Source organism: Crocodylus porosus, unplaced genomic scaffold, assembly GCF_001723895.1.
Source record: "Crocodylus porosus isolate Cpor-Errol unplaced genomic scaffold, CroPor_comp1, whole genome shotgun sequence".
NCBI lineage: Eukaryota > Metazoa > Chordata > Crocodylia > Crocodylidae > Crocodylus > Crocodylus porosus.
Genome location: NW_017728926.1, coordinates 12,996,802 through 13,014,710, shown reverse-complemented (window position 1 = coordinate 13,014,710; position 17,909 = coordinate 12,996,802). Strand labels below are relative to the sequence as shown.

The window sequence follows — 17,909 nt, the reverse complement described above, 5'->3', positions numbered from 1 at the left end:
CGGGGGCTGCCACATCCCCACGGCCGGCACCAGCGCATCCCTGGCTCGTGACCGCGCGTGTCCGGCCTGTGGTGCCACCCCATCCCTGGCTTCTGTCTAGGGTCCAGCCCCCGGCTCGTGTCCAGCCCCTGCACGAGCCAACCCCAGCTGCTTTGAAAGGTAGGGAACCACCACGCGGCATCGCCAGCCCTTGTGCCTTGCTGTCCCCCCCCCGGCGAGTTTCGGGACTGGCTGTTGGGCTGGGGAAGCAGAGCTGAAGGACCGCAAAGAGCACTCCTCTGTGCATCCGCTCCTTAAAGGGGAACGAAATGCTGCTTCTTAAGTCCGGATCTTGCCCATCTGTTCCAAAGTAGCATCAGGCTGAAACTTTACATGTTTGCTGGTCACATACGTAAGCAATGTTTAACTAAGTCATGTTAAGAACATATTTAGAGCCTCAAGAAAGGGCATCTTGCACCCCAAAGCTTGTCTATATGGCTCCCAACTGTGCTGGTGGTCCAGGAAGAGACATCACCCTCAGCAACCCTTCGCTAAAAAAGCTGTGCTAAAATATAAACATTTCAGGCTAGCAGCCTTAAGTTAGCCAGCGCTCTTCCTGTTTAAAATTAAATAGGACGACACTAAGGGAGGCACTGTTAGGAAAAAATAATAATAAAACTACACACACTTCTCCATCTGTTACCAAACCTTAGTCATATTTTGAAGTGTTTTCTGTTTTGCAAACTGGCCCTCCAGTGCAAGGAATAATGGGGGGTTTTTTGCAGCTTTCAGTTGTGGACACTGCAAATAGACCACTTTGACTTCTGTTTTCAGTCAGTTTCTGGCCCGAGGATGCTGCAGAACACCATTTCTGCTGGCTGGTGCTTTCTAAACTGGTTCCTCAAGGATTTCACATTTTCTACTGGTTAAAAAAAGTCCTCAGGGGCAAGGGGGAGGTAGTCCAACAGATAGCTGCCCTCAAAAAAGCGAGTAAAATCTACTGCCTTATTTTAACCCTTACATACGCAGCATTTCCTCTTTTTGGGCAGCCACAACTGTCAGATGCTACACCTAGCAATATCCTGGCACCACAGCTACTGCTTCTTCTGGTAACAGCCATAGAGCGAGCAGTTCCTATATACACTCAACACATTGGTCCTAATGTGGTTTAACACTTCTGAGCGTTGTGCCGCGGCCAGAGGCATGGCTGGGTGTGGGGGCTGCAAGGCTAGATTGCAGGGTAAACCAAGTAGCCTTCACATATACCTGCTGTCTGGGCTTATTTGATGCAAGGCAGTGCAAGGCTCTGGACAACCCCTCTGGATCTCCTAGCATTATACATGCATTCTGAAATGGACTTGAGAGCCCCTCTGCGATCTCTTGCTCGCTTCCCCCCTCCCTTAAAAATTCAGCCAACTGACCAGTTCCTCCTTCTCTTCCCCACCCTTGAAGTCTTTCCAAAGATGTTAATTCCAATTGATCTTTGAATCATGTCCTGAGTGAATGGCAAAATACTTCTTGATCTTGGATCAGGACCTCAATGCATTGCACACACATGCTCGGCTGTAATACCAAGTTCAGCTGGTACAACTTGCCCTGAACTAAGATGTGGTTTTGCCATCTGGTGGAATAGCTCCCATGGCCTGCAGAAGTAACAGTCTGCTGTTTTGATGAGTAGTGACAGGGCATTTGCGTTCCCATGTCCTGAAAGTCAGGTCACCTAACCCGAGAGAGCTGCCTCAGCCTCAAAACATCAGTGGAGATGAGGTGACTAACTTGGGTTCACCCCCCGAGGTCTACTGCAGGTTGCTTTTATGGGCTTTAGTGCGAGCTGTGACTTAAGAACGTATTTTGTTTCCCCCCCCCCCAGTGCAGATGCACCCTGTGTGTGGGTGGAGTAGCTGTACTTGCCTTCTATGGCTAAAGCTCTGCATGCAATCACACCTCTCCCATGTCCAGTCTAGCTCCTCTCCTAGCTTTTCAAATAGCCTTAGAAAAGAGCTAGCATCAATTCACTTCCCTTCCCCAAAACCACTTAGGCAGAGATCCAAGTCAGCCGTCCTCCAGAGCTATGTTAGTGTGTCCCTGCTTCAGAGCTTTTAGCTCTTCTTTCCTTGTTGTTTTCTCCAGTTGTGTATTTCTTCTCAGTATGTGCTGCAGACACTTCCTCTTTTTACCTTGTGCCTCATTTTCTTAAGGGGGAAATTTGTTTGCCATGGCTGGCAAGGCAGGAGAGCTGCTGTCAGCCTCCTTGCATTTAATTCAGTAAGTTTCAAATGCCTTTAAAATATCATTTGAAAGGATCTTGCTGCATTCTGCTGTCTGCATTTTTCTTGGGTAGTTTTCTAGAGGGGAACCCAAGAAGCAGCAAGACAGGAAGCACCATCATCCACTTCTATGGTCTGGGTCAGTCACAAGCTTAGTCATCCTGCTTTCCCCGAAGCTGCTGTGGTAGAGAGCTAATGATCAGCACTTGTTTGCCATTGGGATCATATTTAATGTCAGATGAAAGGCCTACAGAGGCTGCTGAATTCTGTGCTGTTCTAGTTCTCGCTCTCCCTCTTTAAAAAAAAAAAAAAGGAGACAGCAGATTGAGGAAGAGGTTCCTCCCCCCAGAGAGGGAGAGACACTAGATCCTGCCTACCCAGCACCTGTGCTGCTCACTGCTGCGTTACTCAAGAAAGCCGCACGCATCTTAAGTGCTGGTCATGTCAATGCAGGCTTACGGCCGAATTCTCCGTGTTGTGTTCACGAGCCAAGTCCCAACCATGAGGCTCTAGCCAAATCCCATTAAAAAACATGCCATCTCCCAGCTGGAAGCAGGTTTGTGACATTATTTCTCCCTGTACACTATGACAGGCCACATCCTGAGTAGATTTGTTGGCCTCAAACCAGGAGACATCACCATTTTAAGCTATAGATGGGCCCCAGCGCAGATACGGGCAAGGCAGAGCACCAGAAACAGGAAGAGAGGGCTAGCAAAGCATTCAAGCCCCCTGATACACAACTGCTCCAATGCTGTTTTTTTAGGGGTTGAAGATAATGGGGTCAGCTAACACTTGGACCCCAAATAGGAGCACAATGCAAGCCTGGGTGCAGGAGAGAGAATTCCCTCTGTTCCCCATCCTGAAAGTGGTGGGGTTCATGTCGCTGTGACAGTTCATCCATGGGGTTAGATGGGCAGCTGCATTTTATGTGTTGCATTGAATTGTCACTGCAGATTCAGAGGAAAGGGAAAGTCTTGAGATGCATGCAGGAAGGCAGGTATGTGACTGGGCACTCAGAGAGCAAGTCATGCTAGCTGGAGGGGGTTGGGATTTGTCAATGTAAGCAGACCCTGGGAATAGTGTAAGGATGGAGAGAAAAATGAGAGAGTGCATAAAAATCTGAGTGGGCAGCAATAGTCTAACTGGAGCCGCAGGGGGCTGCTGGGTGGAAGGGATCCAGGCTAGAGAGAAGCAGCTTTCCAGAGCTGGGTTAGTCACCAGCTACATGTCAACCTAGGCAAGCCTACCTATGATTACCAGAGACCTTCCTTCTCTGCCATACTGTGACAAGGCCCAGAGATGACAGCAAGGGAAAGGATTAGAGAATTATTGCTGCTATGAAAAGCAGAGGCGCAGTAGGACTCCCATGGAGGAGTCGCAGTTGGTAAGATGAGATGGATGCATGGATGGATTTTTCCCCTAGAAGAAAAGCAGCTCAAGTGGGCATATTTTCCTGGGGCTTTTCTGCAGAGGGACACAGCGAAATGCATGCAAATGAAAGGGGCATCAACGCACTTAGGCAGATGATGTTGTACAGCCTCCAGAGACCGGTTGGGCCGAGGCAGCTTTTCCCTTAGTCTGTCCGAGTGCTGCCCTCCTGAATGATCCCTCATTGGGGCTGCTCTCAACTTCCCCAAGATAGGAGAAAGTACAGAAAGAGCCTGACAAGCAAGATGCTTCATATACTTGTTTTCCATCACATCCAGCACACAAGGCTGTGTCAGTGCCTCCAGATTCCTGGCCATATTGATTGCTCAGTCTCTGGGGGCCTCCAAGCTGCCTGTGGAAGGGTGTTTTGAAAAGAGGAATTGCCAGTTGTCCCTCAGGTTCTGCAGGAGTCAGGAAAAAAAAAAAAAAAAAAATGCCTGCCATAGTAAGGCTGGCCCAAATTTGGAATGGGCTCCCAAGGGAGGTGGTGCTCTCCCTTACCTTGGGGGTTTAAGAGAAAGCTGGATAGGCATCTGGCTGGGGTCATCTGACCCTAGTGTCTGTCCCAGCAGGTGGGCAGACTCAATCTGTCAAGGTCTCTTCTGACCCAAGCATCTATGAGTCCAGCCCTGTGCTGCAGCTGGTGGGTGTTCAGAGGTGTGGCGTGACCTAGCCCTGGGTCTGTGCCAGGTCTAGTTTCACCCCATGCGAGGCAGGGACAAGCTGTACTGCTGGGATCTTGCCGTTACAAACAGCCCAAGTTGCACCATCCCTAACAAAAAGCACAGAGATGATCTTAGTGCAGCTCCTCATTCCCCTCTAGCCTGCATGGGGTCTTAGACATGGCTGTCAGGCTGCCTGGCAGCAGACCGATGTTACAGGCATCCTGCAGGCAAGATCTTTTGTGGGAGGCAGCCTGGGACGCTGGCCAGCCCCCAATCCTGCACAGCACCAGCTTCCGACCAAGGTGTGAAGTGATTAAGCCTCAGCCAGCATCACGAGGTGGAGCAGAGCAGGGTTCTGGTTTCACAAGGCCTTCGGAGTCAAGAGCAAGCCACCCTTCACTGCAGCTCAGAGCTGAGACTTTCCTCCCCGGGCTCCTAAGCACAAGGCCGAGAATTGCTTAGAGCACTTTCTTGCCTCACTTCAGGGACTGGGAAGTACCCACATCTACCCATGTACCTGATACATGTTTCCACCCGTGTTTCTCATTGCTCTTCTGGATTGGCAGAAACCTTTGCCCTTATACCATCTAGAAGCAAGCTAAGTGTCAAGAGACAGATTTTTAGGGCGATTAGGTGCTTAATTCCCATTAATTTTCAGTGGGAATCAGGTGCTTACATACCCTTTTAATCTTGTCCCAAAATACTAGAAGAATCTCCAACAAAGAATTGGAGTGATCCTCAGATAAGACTGATCATGGGGACTAACCCTAACCATGAGAATAGTGTAGTTTTTGGACAGGCAGCTCTAGTTCATTAAAGCACCCCAATTTGGTTTCTTCTTAGCCATACAAAATAGAGCAGGTAAATAGCACAGCAGAGCAGCTGTGGCTTGAGAACAGTGTCTATTGCATAATCTGATTCAGACTTAAAATCACTTGATTTAATGGAAACAAAGTCATTGATCTAGTGACACACCTCTGTTTTGAAGCCCCCTTCAGAGCTATTTTGTACCTTGACACACACATCACACACCCCACAGTTATCCTGGCACAGCTTTCTAGTGCATTCACAACCTATTACTTAGGAGAAAGGAGGAGGAGGAAATCAGGAAGTTTAGGTCATTTGTTCTATCCCATTAGAATTGACAGAAACATCAATCTATGTTTAGATTTGGTGCATGAAATGCATCCATTTAATCCAACCCCATAATGGCAGTTGTCTGCCTAGCTTGCAGACTGTGTGGTCCATTCAGCTTTTGAGTGTGCAGTCCCAAACAATAAGCATCTAACCTCTCATTTAGTTTTTCAGCTTCCCTTCAGGTTTCATATAGTGACCCAAGCAGATACATTTCTCCCAGCAAATGCAGCACACCTGGGAATGCATTCATGCACTTGTGAATGCATTAGCATGTGCCCCCCTTGCCTCCCACCACAGCCCCCCTGCAAGCAGGGGACTCACCCAGGTGCCATAGCTGGGGCAGTCAGCTCTCAGGACAGGCTTTCAAAACAGTTCTTCTTCCTCTCAGAGAAGCTTCCCAGGCCCAAGGAACAAATCATCCCAAACCAGGGTAAGCAAGCAAACAACCCAGAACCTGCTGCCATCCTTCAGACAGTAGAAGAGGGGGCCTCTCTGGGCCTAAACTCCTCTCCAGCAGTAACATCTGTCCTTTCTCCCTGCACTTTCCCCTCTGGAGTTTTTAAACCTTCTTCATGGCTTTTCATTAGCTGATATCAGCTCCAGCTGGCTCCCACTTGCCAAGCCCAGCAAACTATTATCTGCTCAGCACCTGGGTTTCAGCCCCCTTGAAGCCTGAGCAGCACCTCCTTACATAACCACCTATAAATAAAAATCAATGCTAAATGTCATCCACCTCTCACATACTGTATGGTTTCTTAGTAAATGGTTCAAGAGTTATCCCTTTTACTGTGGACCTTACGTACGTGAGCCACGTAATACAGACATTGCCCCTTGGTAGCGTATTTGCTTGTTTCCAGAGATTTGGTGGGGGGGGTTTGGTAGCTCAGTTATGGAGCATAGTAAATCCAGACCTCAATGCATGTTTACAACTGCAGTAACCACTTCAAAGCAGGTTGCCTTCAAACCTGTGTGTTGCTAATGGCCATAAGGGTCAGCCCAATCTGCCGTGCTTGGTAGCTATAGCAGGATTTACCTGGAAAGCATCTGAAGCATGCTTTATCTTGGTTAGTGGTGCCCAATCGATAAAGAGGAACGAAGCACTTTTGAATTAATGAAGCCAAGAGTAAGACGTGGCATCATTCTAAAAGCAGCCAGATCCCCTAGGGAGCTTTTTAGTGGGGACTATTAATGCCTACTTTAACCGTGTTGTAAGCCACACAAGCTGCAAGCTAATGGAGCACTCAGCTGCAGCACGGGGTCCTTGCTCACCACTGCAAAACACTGGTGTAAATCAGAAGGAAAGCTGAATGCGATTGTAACACTCTTGGGTGCTCTTAGTGGTTTCACACATGCCTTCAGTGGGTTTGAAACATCCCCTCCACCCCATGTCCTCCTGAGTCAGCTGGTTTGCTGTTGCTCAACGCTGTACCATAAATGCTGCAATGCTAATTGTGACGGCATTCACAACCATGTCTGAGATGCACCTGGATCTAGCAGTGTCCTTGTAGAAAGGCACCGGCGACAGGGCTTCTGCATTTTGGGACAGGGCAGAGGGAGATGGCAAGCTGTTTCCCCTTCTGCCCTTAAACCCATGGCCACAACTCTGCACGCATCCAAAGATGACAGAATTAGAGCCTCACTGAACAAGCTGTTCTTCCAGCCACTGAGCTCCAGGGATCACCACCAGGAATGTATTTGCAGGCTCACACTGGAGAAAACTTCAAGGTTTGGGGCTCTTCAACCACTGGGGCAGTCCCTCCTGAGCAGCTGAGAAATAGGGCCTGTGAGAGGAGACAGATTGGGATTTGAGACCCATGAGCAGGTGCCTCGTGGTGGATGTCAGTACAAGGAAGCCACGAAGTGCATCTTGGCACTCTGGCTACTAATACATGTTGATTCTTTCAACAGGGAGAAACTAGATGATCATCCCTATTAGAAAACATACGGCAGGTGCATGGCTTCCACTCTTCTTTAACTCTATAGGGAGCCTCTGTATTAGTCAATAAGCAGTAGCCTGTGGAGAGGGTTTCCCAGGGCGTGCACACTGTTATTAACTGTGACATTAAACATACCACAGTGCCCAAGGAGCAGCCAGAGGCTCCCTTGTGCTGGCCACTCAGTGGAGCAATAGACAATCCTTGCCCCAAACAGCTGATACTCAAATTGTTCCTCAGCCCCTTCCCAGTAGCTAATTTAGTACCTGTATCTGCTGCCAATTTTGCAGCATCTCGAGCAAATTTCCAACCTCAAGTACCCAACTCCAGAGCCTGGCGCTTCCACTTCCAAACAGGCAACTGCATATAGCAGTCCAAGCCCACACTCAGCAAGGCCTTTGCTTGCACACAGGCTTCTGCTGCGTCTCTTTCTGCCTCTGAACCCAGCCAGCGTAAGAGTTATGCCTTGATGTAGTTTGGCAGTCTCAGTTGGAATGAACGTCTCCCAGTTGGAACAAGTCTGGGGCAGAGCTGGGAGTCGAACCCAAACCTAATGCCCTGCAGCCCTTACCCACCAACCAGTGCTCCCTCATGTACAATGCAATGAGCAGGTCCTAGGGACTTCACATGCACTATGCAGCTTGTGGAAGAAGACGATGTCTCCGGGACAGTAAAAATGAAACATGTTTGCTCCATTCCTTTTGCCTGGGGACAGACCTTGCTTTTCTAAGGCTCTGTAGTGCCGTGTCTAAATGCCACCAGCATTCAGGCTTCCTGCTGTCTCAGAATGAGCCTGCCCTCTTGCTCTTTCCACCCCCCACGCCCAGCCTAGCCTCTCTTTACTTAGCCTAAAGCGAGAGATGGAGCGCTCTGTGGACATTGTGATAAGCTTCAGCCTGTGCCTGGGGGAAAGGCTTGTGCAATACAAGGGCTGAGCAATCCCATGTGACTTAGTCTTACTTGTGGACAGCAGACTGTGTAGTCCATTAAGAGGCAAAGCTTGAGGCTTCTTGTAGTCAGCTTGCCGTGGTACAGCATGAGATAAAGCTCCCTCGGCTAGGTCTGAGTGACCATAGCTGTAGCTAGGGCTGCCGCGCAGGTGTTGTATCATTGGAGAAAGAGGAAAGCTACCACGAAGGCGAGTGCTTTAGAGGCCTGATGTGAGGGCAAGCGCATGCACATGTTGTATAACCCATTTCCCCGCAAAGTGTTCCTGGGACAGTTCTGCAGCCTGCTCTGTGTCAGCTGAAAGGCAGCGTTACAGAGGTATATTAGCCTGCTGTAGCAGTGCAGTATGGGGAGTTTGTCTCACGTAGGGGGTCAGGACTAGCTCACACATACACACCCCTGCACACACACATTTAGCTGCCTGCCTGATCCTTCCCAGAGGGGTGAGGTTCAACCGTGGTGGGGTGATTTCTCCCTCTAGTGGCTGCTGCAAGATAACAACCTGCAAGCTGCAGCCAGGATGGTTACCCCCGCACCTCTCCTGCCCCCTTCATCCTGTCTTCTGCGTGACTTCAGATTAACAGGCTAACCACTCTTCTCCAGCTCAACTGAGGAAGTCTCAGCCTTTGGTGCTGAAGTCCCTGGGTTCCCATGGCACTCATGACATGGGATGAATATTGCTTAGACTGTAAGGATCTGACCTAGCAAAAGGAGGGCCTTCTAAGAGTGCTGATACCTTGGGGAGGGGGAACAGCAATAGGATCTGCCAAACCCAAACTGATTGGAGTAGAAGATGGGAAATCTATCTCCGCTGTATTTACTGGGCTCTCTCTCTTTTTCTCAGGTACGACGCGGGGAAGGATGGTTTCATTGACCTGATGGAACTGAAGCTCATGATGGAAAAACTTGGTGCCCCCCAGACGCACCTTGGGCTGAAGAACATGATTAAAGAGGTCGATGAAGACTTGGACAGCAAACTCAGCTTCCGGGAGGTAACTGGCTTTCCCTAACAGGTGATCTCTGGGTGTGCCCTGATGGCACCATGCTCTTGCCTGGGGTAGGGATGGGACCCTCTTCCACCACCTCACCTACAGAATCCTCCTAGTCCCCTACCAGCCTTGCTGTTATCTTTCGCATCTTCTCTCTTTACCTGCCCCGTGACATGAGTCTCCGCTCTGCAGCTCATCTGTGATCTTATAGAAATGTTCAAATGGCTGTCCCGAAAGGGTCTGTCCCTGGTCTGACATCCCAGCCTCGGTCAGACTAAAGCTGGTGGGTTAAGGAGGAATGCAGTTGTCCGGCTCCAAAGCAGAGTGGTTCTACTTAGCTTAGTATTGGCAGGCTTGAGAGAGTGCTGCAATTTGGGTCTGCATTCCCAGTCCTCTAGAGCACTCCAGCACTGCTTGTGCGTTGTTGCTGATGTAGGGCACTTATGGATGTATTGTGTTAAAAGCCCTCCTACATCACAGGAGGTTGCCGGCAGGTTGTGCCTTCCTCTGAGGCCCTTGCAGCACGATCCAGGTGCCTAACATGCTCCCTGCAGGGGAAAAGCTGTTCTGAGTGCAGCACTCACTGCCCTGAACAGTATTAGTGCCCAAGCACATTGCTCTTTGGGCTGCTTTAGGAGGTCTCTGCAGATCAAATAATCCCCCTGCTCAAAGAAGAGAAGAGAAGAGAAGCCACCTGGCTTTAGTTTGCATGTCAGCTAATGGGGATCACCCACAACTCAGGCAGCGTTTGGGGCTGCCTTATCTCAGAGAGCAGGTGCCCATACACAAGACTGAGCTTGCTGGCATTTGTGCTCACTCACTCTCTCGCTGCAATTATATCAGCAGTTGCCTCTAAAATACTAATGTGCAGATGTGTAACAGACACACAGTGCCACTTGGTATCATGAATATTCATGTTGTTTGGGCCTAGAGTAGCTAAATGTCATCATGATGCCCAGTGGCCCCATTATCGGTGCCTGAACTGCCAAGGTTCCCGTGCTACTCTGCAATCTTCTAACTGGTTCTCTTGTGCCTTAAACAACTGACCCAAAAGCTGCACACAAGGCTAGGTCCAACAGCCAAGAAGGTGGAATCCTCTTCTACTCTTAGCTCTGCCACTCAACGGCTGGGACGACTTGCCCAAGACATTTCACTCTGTGCCCCCTTTTCTCTGGTTAAAAAGTTTGCTCTTCAAGGCAGGGACTCTTCCTACACCACATCTGCCCCACACCTGGCCCAGTGATGCCCTGATGTAGGTTAATAACAAGCAGGGAAGTGAGTCTGCCTTCAGGGAAACTCCACGTGGCCAAGTGAACCCCACAGTGAGTTTGTGCCTTTCCCTTTGTACAGTTTCTTCTGATTTTCCGCAAAGCTGCAGCAGGTGAACTGCAGGAGGACAGCGGTCTGCATGCCTTGGCACGGCTCTCAGAGATAGATGTCTCCACTGAGGGTGTGAAAGGAGCCAAAAGCTTTTTTGAGGCCAAAGTAAGATTTTTAATGCATCATTTCCCTGCAACTTGGGAAAATTCCATGTGGGGACTGGGTTTTTATTTTTAAATGATGGGGAGTTAAGACACGTAGATGATTTTTATTGGCTTATTGGGGTAAGGAAGGGCAGCAAGTTGCATGCCAAGCCTAGCAAATGCTCCTGACCAGGCTAAACAGCTGTTCAAGCTCCTTTATATAACCCATGTGCTTCACTCTAATAGGGGTTTTTACAAAGCCACTTGGAAGCCAACCCTCCCCACTGACACGTGTGCGTGTGCTGCCTGTCCAAGCCAATGGCAGCTGCCAGCGTAGGAGGCTTGAACTTGGCCCGTGGCCTGTAGAGCTGCTGCACATAGCATCTGCTCTTCCTGGGTTGCTTCATTTGCATTTGTTATGCTGGTGAATCGCAGCTGGAAGGGGAAAGGTGCCACGGTCTGGAGCATGCTGCTGATTTGCATGTGATAAGCCTAGACTGTCATTCGTGCATCAGCACTGCATGCTGTATTGGCAAAGTGACAGCTAGAAGCCTCAGTGTTAGGGTCTCATTCAGGCCCAATACACTCAGTAATGAGATCCCTTTTGGTTTTAATGAGCTTCGGATTGAGCCCTTAAAAAAGTTACTCGGTGGGGTTGGGTCTTCTGATTTCACATGTGATTGGATTCCCAGGTCCAAGCGATCAATGATGCCAGCCGCTTCGAAGAGGAGATTAAAGCTGAACAAGAGGAGAAGAAAAAGCAGGCAGAGGAGATGAAACAGAGAAAAGCGGCCTTCAAAGAATTGCAGTCCACGTTCAAGCAATGATCTCACAGGCGGGGGATCTCTCTGGAAAGGACCTCCCAGCACAGAGTCCCAGGGAGACACGGAGCAAAGCGCCATGTGGCAGACGTCTGCAATGAGTTGTGTAAGCATCGATGGTTGAAGGGACCAATTGATAAACAGCAGCGTGTGAATCCGGAGTGGCTGGGCCCCTTCAGGTGCAGGCTGCTGATGGGTTTGTTTACCACACTGCTTCCTTGCACTGTAAATACTGCAAGGGGAGACTCTGGTGCTCCCACTTCCCTGCATTGCCATTGGTCTTTATCCTGTGTTATCTGTGATGACGTGTGTCCGCAAACTGGTTTGTGTGTGCGTGTGTGTGTGTGTATACAAGGGTGGTGGTGGGGGGAACCTGCTTGAAGCCAAATGCTTGATATGTGCTTTGTACTCTGGTGTGTGCTCTCTTGGTATAAGCACCTGAATGGTATAAGCACCCAGCCTTGAATGTACTGGACCCTGGACTAGCAGATGCTGCCCACGCAGAAACGCCGCCTGCCACTTTAATGTACACCATCTCCTGGAATCAGACATTCTGCCCTTAATGCTTTAAATCAGTCACCGTAGCTGATACCTTTGTGTGGGAAGCACTGAGCAGGGTAGAGCAGCCTCGTGGACCAAGCAGAGGGTGCCGGAGGAAAGGGAGCTCAGAGTTCTCATCCTGCCTCTGGCACCAATTCACTGTGTGGCCTTGGGTAAGGCACTTTAAACTGTCTTGGGCTTTCTGCCCCTGTGGGGGTGGGAACAGGAGCGGGGAGATAGGATCCTACTCTTGTTCCTGTGGGGTTGAGGAGAAAATGGGTTTGGATTAGGTTAGATGCTTGGCACCTCATCTGCTGGTCTGTGCGAGCCCAGAGCTCAAGCCTGCAAGATGCGGGGAGCTCCCTGAGCTGCCGGGGGCTCCATGGGCAGTCAGCACATTGGAGCTGCTCAGCATATTGGAGGCCAAGCCCCAAGCACCTTGTCTCATTACAGAGAAACATCAGCACGAAGCAGAAGGCAGAGCAAGGCGGCACCTCCAAGACTGGTTCAGAGGTTTTGTAGGCAACAACCTACTTTGTCAGATACTGCTCATCATCGATGTCGCCTACAGAAGCTCTGGACCAGAGATCCCCTTAGATGCTGCCTTGCCCTACCTTCTGCCTGACTTCAGCCTAACTCCAGTGTGAGGATGGGAGACGGCCTAGCTGTGTAGATAGGGATATGGTCTTAAATAGATCAGTCCCATCCTTTTGGTCCCATCTTTTATTTAAAATAGAGAAACTGTATTGGCTCCAAGTCACCATGACACAAGTTGGGGCACTAGAGGTAGGTGCACTTGAGATAGGTGAGGCCAAGGGAAACAATGACACCTCAGATCCATCCCCACTTCAATGGCCCTGAATTCCTACTGTTTAGTTTAGGGATGGGTTCATTATCCTACTAGTTGTGGGCTGGCCAGTTCCCTGAACTGGGAAATCAGAATGAACTGCACTGGGAGAAGAAGTACAGGGACAGACAGGATGGTGCGTGTTCAGCCCTAGAAAATACAGGGACGCACAAATGCAGTAACACATGCAACTCGCCGAACGCAGCTACGACTCTTTAAAAACCAACACCAATATTCAGGCTGGAAACGATGTCCCCCGCTCCACCCCAAAGTGCTTTTAATTTTTCTTTTCCTTTTGCATGCACTGTGATTTTGAAAAGACAGGGTCACACCCTAATCATTTGGTTCAGTCCTTCCAGGTTTTGTAATGAAAACATAAAGCATAGACAGGTATTGAACTGCACATATGACGTGTCCAGCTGGAAAACAGGGGTACCACATTTGCATCAAGTGATGTTTGTGATGGAAGCCAATAAACCTGTGTGAAGCTTGTGTGTACACATGGAAAGCCCTAGCCACTGTTAAAATTCAGATGAGGAAGTGGAGTGTGATACCAGATCTCAAGTATTGATGTGTACGCTGCTATTTGCAAAAAGATCTTTACCGCTGTTATGCAAAACCAACCAATTTCATATTCTCATGAAAAGATTAATGCTTGATTGCTTTTAAACTAACCCTTTATTTTGGTAAAAAAAATTAAGAAATCCCATTGGCGGATTTAGAAGTGTTATTATTTTTCATATTATAATCTGCAAAAAAAAAAAAGAAATTATATTAAATAGTTTCTTCCATTCTTCTACGGATTTTCTTTAGGAAAAGTTTATACAAGTGAATTCAATAATTTTTTGGGGGTTTTCAGAAGCTTTTTCCATTCACTGGTACATTTTTTTTTTCTTAACTAAAATAAAAATTATATTTCCTATGTGTGCCGTGTGGTTGAATTAAGAATTTTGAATTAAGAGGGATGAAGCATATATCTGTTCCTTGAAATGTGAAGGTGTCCCCACGCACTATCTGAGATGCTGCCCTCACACAATGTATGTGGCTGCAACTTGGCAGATAAAGTAGTTGAGAGTCTCAGTGCTATATAGTGAAGAAGCAGATGTGGACAACCTGACACCATCAGAAGCCCCTGTGTTAGCGAAACAGGAAGGCCTGGCAAAGACTGTCACCAAGATGCGCACCATCCTGCCACAGAGGAGCACATCTGCAGTCAGCAGCTCATGCCCAACTCTCTCCCCTCTCTTTACTCAAACAGTGGCTACCAAGCTGGGTTTTTCTGGAGTCAAAGCAGTAGGTGTCTCAAGGAGGAAACACAGTGCTGTCACCAGCTGCCGATCAGCTGGGGCCTCCACCCGTGGTGCCCACAGTCCGAGCCGGGAAGTGGACAGAAGAAGTAGGGTTAGACTCTCCCCTTGCTTACATACTGAACCCAAGGGGTGGGGAAAACATGGAGAAGCAGCCACTTGGGGGAGCAAGGTAGGTAGCAATCCTGTAGAGTGGTCCTTAGCACAGTAGTCCTTACCCCCAGCTCCTATTCCCTACAGCCCCCTGTGAAGGAAAAGTCTCTGTGTGGCAATGGATAGCTACAATGCAACAGGCATTTTTTGGCTCGAAGCCCTGTCAAAGACCAGTTGCCTAGAAAAGAGCTCCCCTGCCTTTTAGGGATTTTCAGTGAGCTCTAACAGGACACCGAATGCAAACTAATGAGACCTGGGGCTGCCCCTTGCGCAGGAGAAGGAAGAACGGAGGTGGAGGGGAAGTGAAAGCAAAGCAGGGAGCTGTGGGGTAGGAAGCAGAAGGGGGAGGACAGAGCTGCAGTGAGTCTTGCCCTGTTGCTACCCAGGCGCAGCATCCACCTCCATCCTGGGCAAGTGCACACACCGGCCAGGGGAGCTGCATGGGAACCTGAGGCAGCTCCCCTCCTACTAATCTGCTTCCTTAGGCCCATGCAAAGAAGTGATGGTCTCGCACACATGCACACACCCACCATTGCGCAGTGCCCAGTCCCGCCAGTCCAAAGACTTCTGCAGACTGAATTTTATGCCTGTTAGTTTTATGGAAAGCTGAAGACAGTATTATGATTGATAATCTACACCATCCTCCCATGTGACAGCACCCAGAGAACATCTCCTCATCCTTCCCATGCTAAGCCCATAACATGCACTTGTGCCAGAGTGCAGCTGTACTGTGATGGCTATAGCACTGACTTCTGCAAACATCCCAGGGATGATTTGTAGGTCAGATGTGATAGGAAAGACAGACCCCCTGGGCTTTAATGCCAATCAATTTACAAGCAACACTTGCATGCTTATATACGTGAGGAAGGTCAATAAAAGTCAGCTGCATCTTGGGCAAACAGTGTGGATCTTGGTGGCAGGGAGGCTCTGAGCAGCTGGTTACACCATTTCCAGGATGTGGCTGAAAAATGGGCTCATAACACCTGTTAGCAAATAGCCTTGCTCCCAAGTGCCAGCGAGACATGCTCCTCACTCCTCCGTTGTTGTGGGAGCTTGCTCGAGTTCACTAGGAGGTGGAGGGGGGAAAACAGTCCTCACAGCAGGCTGAGTTCAAGACTGGGCCATCGTAAGCTGATCTCTCTGTGGGGTCTTTTGCAGTGTCTACCATGTGAATGGAACTAAATCCAATACAGGAGGGGATGCACCGCGACAGCAAACCTGAAAGCCCCTCCTTAGCTGATGTTACACGGGAGCTCCTGTTTTTGTGTTAAAGTTCCCACGTGGGCTTGATGGGACTCAGCAGTTTGGCACCCATCACACACCTATGCCTGCTCAGGACGTAGACACAAGCTACCCCTCTCCCTGTCGTCTCTAAGACACGCTGGCTGGTAGGTGTTTCAGACCAGGTGGCTGCACTGACAGCTGGGCATGAGGAGGGGCAGCAGTACCTCCATCTTCTTCTTTCACTTGGTTTGGGTGCCTTTTTCCAGGAGAAGGCTCATGGCCACGAATCCAAAATGAAGGGAAGCATGTGCCCCCAGCATGGGATTAGGTGGCTTACTGCCTTTGAGACAGGGCATAGGACCTCTCCTTGGTCTTGCTATCAGCAAGTTTGGGGCAGGTCCCCGTTCCGTGTGGTGGTCTCGTAGGTCCTTAACTCTCCCTAGGCATCATAAAGAGCACAAGCACCTCACTTTGGCATAAGGCTTCCCCAGAATGGGGGGACCCTTATGCATCTGAGGTTGCAAGACTGCCCCTTCACCCTGGCCTGCTTTGTAGATCTATCCCTAAATAGCCAACACCACTCCTTAGCCACAAAGGTACCATATTCATGAGGAAAGTGGTGGCAAGCACATGGAACTGGCCCTGGTTTGTACATTAAAACCTTGAATCTAAACTGACCCCAGCAACAGCTGTTTTTGAGCTACTTCCAGCACAGGCACAGTGCACAGAATGGGTCCCAGGTCTTGAAATGCCAGCCCAACTCTCCATCCCCCAGATTTCAAATCAGATCCTTCAATCCTTTTTAAAAAGCCAAGCTGTCTGCAAACTTGAGCTACATCACAACCTTAGAAAGGTCAAGCAGTTTAAAAGCAGAAAAGCTACAGCCACATCACTCTAGTGACATTTACAGCAGAGGACACGGAAATAGCAATAAGGTCCCTTTACACTTCCATTTTAAGAAGACAAAGCAGAAGAGAGAGCCCTTCTCTCTCTCTCTGGGGCAGCTTCTGCCACCCTCGTTCATGCTCAAAACAACCTGACTTCCCTGATGCCCCTTTGAAGTCTATAGTGTTCAATGCCACAGAGCTGGTAGGAGTAACGGAGCCCAGGCTCCAGGTACTGCACTGGCTTTGTGAACACAATCCAAGCACCGATCCTGTCAGGTATCAAAATCCAGGTGCCGTCCAGACAGCAGCATCACCGAGGGGCTCCACTGTTAAGACTGTAGCGATGGGTGACCACGAAAACCCAAACTGGTCCAGGAAGAGAATGAGCTTCAGGAATAAAACCTCTTTTGCATAATTACAAAATTTTGCTCTTTTATCAGCATCAGTTAAGCTTAACCTGCTCGTATTTCATTCTTCACACAGACAGCGACGCTTATATATACTAACCAATACTAACTTTATTAAGACACTCAGATATGGTACCAGCCTCCACTGAATAGGGCGTAGTGAGCAACTTTGCTTTGTCTTTGAGGGCATGAGGACCTCTATATGGAACAAAGGCATTGCCTGGTTCATCCATACTAGCTCACAGCACCAGGTAATCACCCCCGCAAGAACAACTGTGTTTTTTTTTCACTCCATCTTGAGTGTAGCACTGACCACAAGAGACCATATTTTGGTGTCTGTAAGAGCACAAACATACCAGAGTCAATGGAAATCAATGCATCTCAGAGTCTTCTACTACCAACAGAAAAAAAAAATCCACTGAAAAGGCAAACAATTGTGCACTGCCCTTTAGCTGGATCCTGGCTTCAAGCAGCAGAAAGCCAGGAAAGACTCCTGTAGCAAAAACCCCAAATACAGAAGGCCCACTAGTCAGTGTCATCAGAGCGGCAGGCACACTGCAGTCTGTTCACGTGGCTCTCAATAATCTTACAAGAAACAGCTGATACATATAAAGCATATAACCAACTCAAGGCCGGTGGCGCAGGGGGAGTATTTGGCACAGTCATACACACACTAGGGTGGAACCAGGCAGTGGTAACTAGCAGGAGCAAGATTTTTATAATGATACAATATTAGATTTCGCTCAGGAAAGCTGTCACTGGAGCGGAGACAGGCTGCAGTGGAGTAACGGCCAAGGCAGGGGGACACTAAACTGGAAGCAGTGGAGAAGGGGGCTGTAGCTGGAGCGGTACGTGGCTCCAGAGGAGCAGGGCGGGCAATACGGGGCACAGAAGCACGCTTGTGTGCTGAAGG

The 17,909-nt window shown here is 49.1% G+C and overlaps 1 protein-coding gene across 1 annotated transcript; it reads left to right on the top strand.

Moving 5' to 3' along the window:
• Positions 1-9,170: 9,170 nt before the first annotated feature.
• EFHD2 (EF-hand domain family member D2) lies at positions 9,171-13,714 on the top strand. Its single transcript, XM_019541526.1, has 3 exons — positions 9,171-9,350; positions 10,698-10,832; positions 11,503-13,714. Exons 1-3 carry the CDS (start codon positions 9,237-9,239, stop codon positions 11,635-11,637), a joined length of 384 nt encoding a protein of 127 aa, XP_019397071.1. The 5' UTR covers positions 9,171-9,236; the 3' UTR covers positions 11,638-13,714.
• The last annotated feature ends 4,195 nt before the right edge of the window (positions 13,715-17,909 follow it).

Bases quoted from the DNA above. Each gene is read 5' to 3' on its own strand.
- EFHD2 (XM_019541526.1), top strand. From the start codon at position 9,237: ATGGAACTGAAGCTCATGATGGAAAAACTTGGTGCCCCCCAGACGCAC. The intron at 9,351-10,697 runs GTAACTGGCTTT...CCCTTTGTACAG, and splicing joins GCAAACTCAGCTTCCGGGAG to TTTCTTCTGATTTTCCGCAA. The intron at 10,833-11,502 runs GTAAGATTTTTA...TTGGATTCCCAG, and splicing joins AAAGCTTTTTTGAGGCCAAA to GTCCAAGCGATCAATGATGC.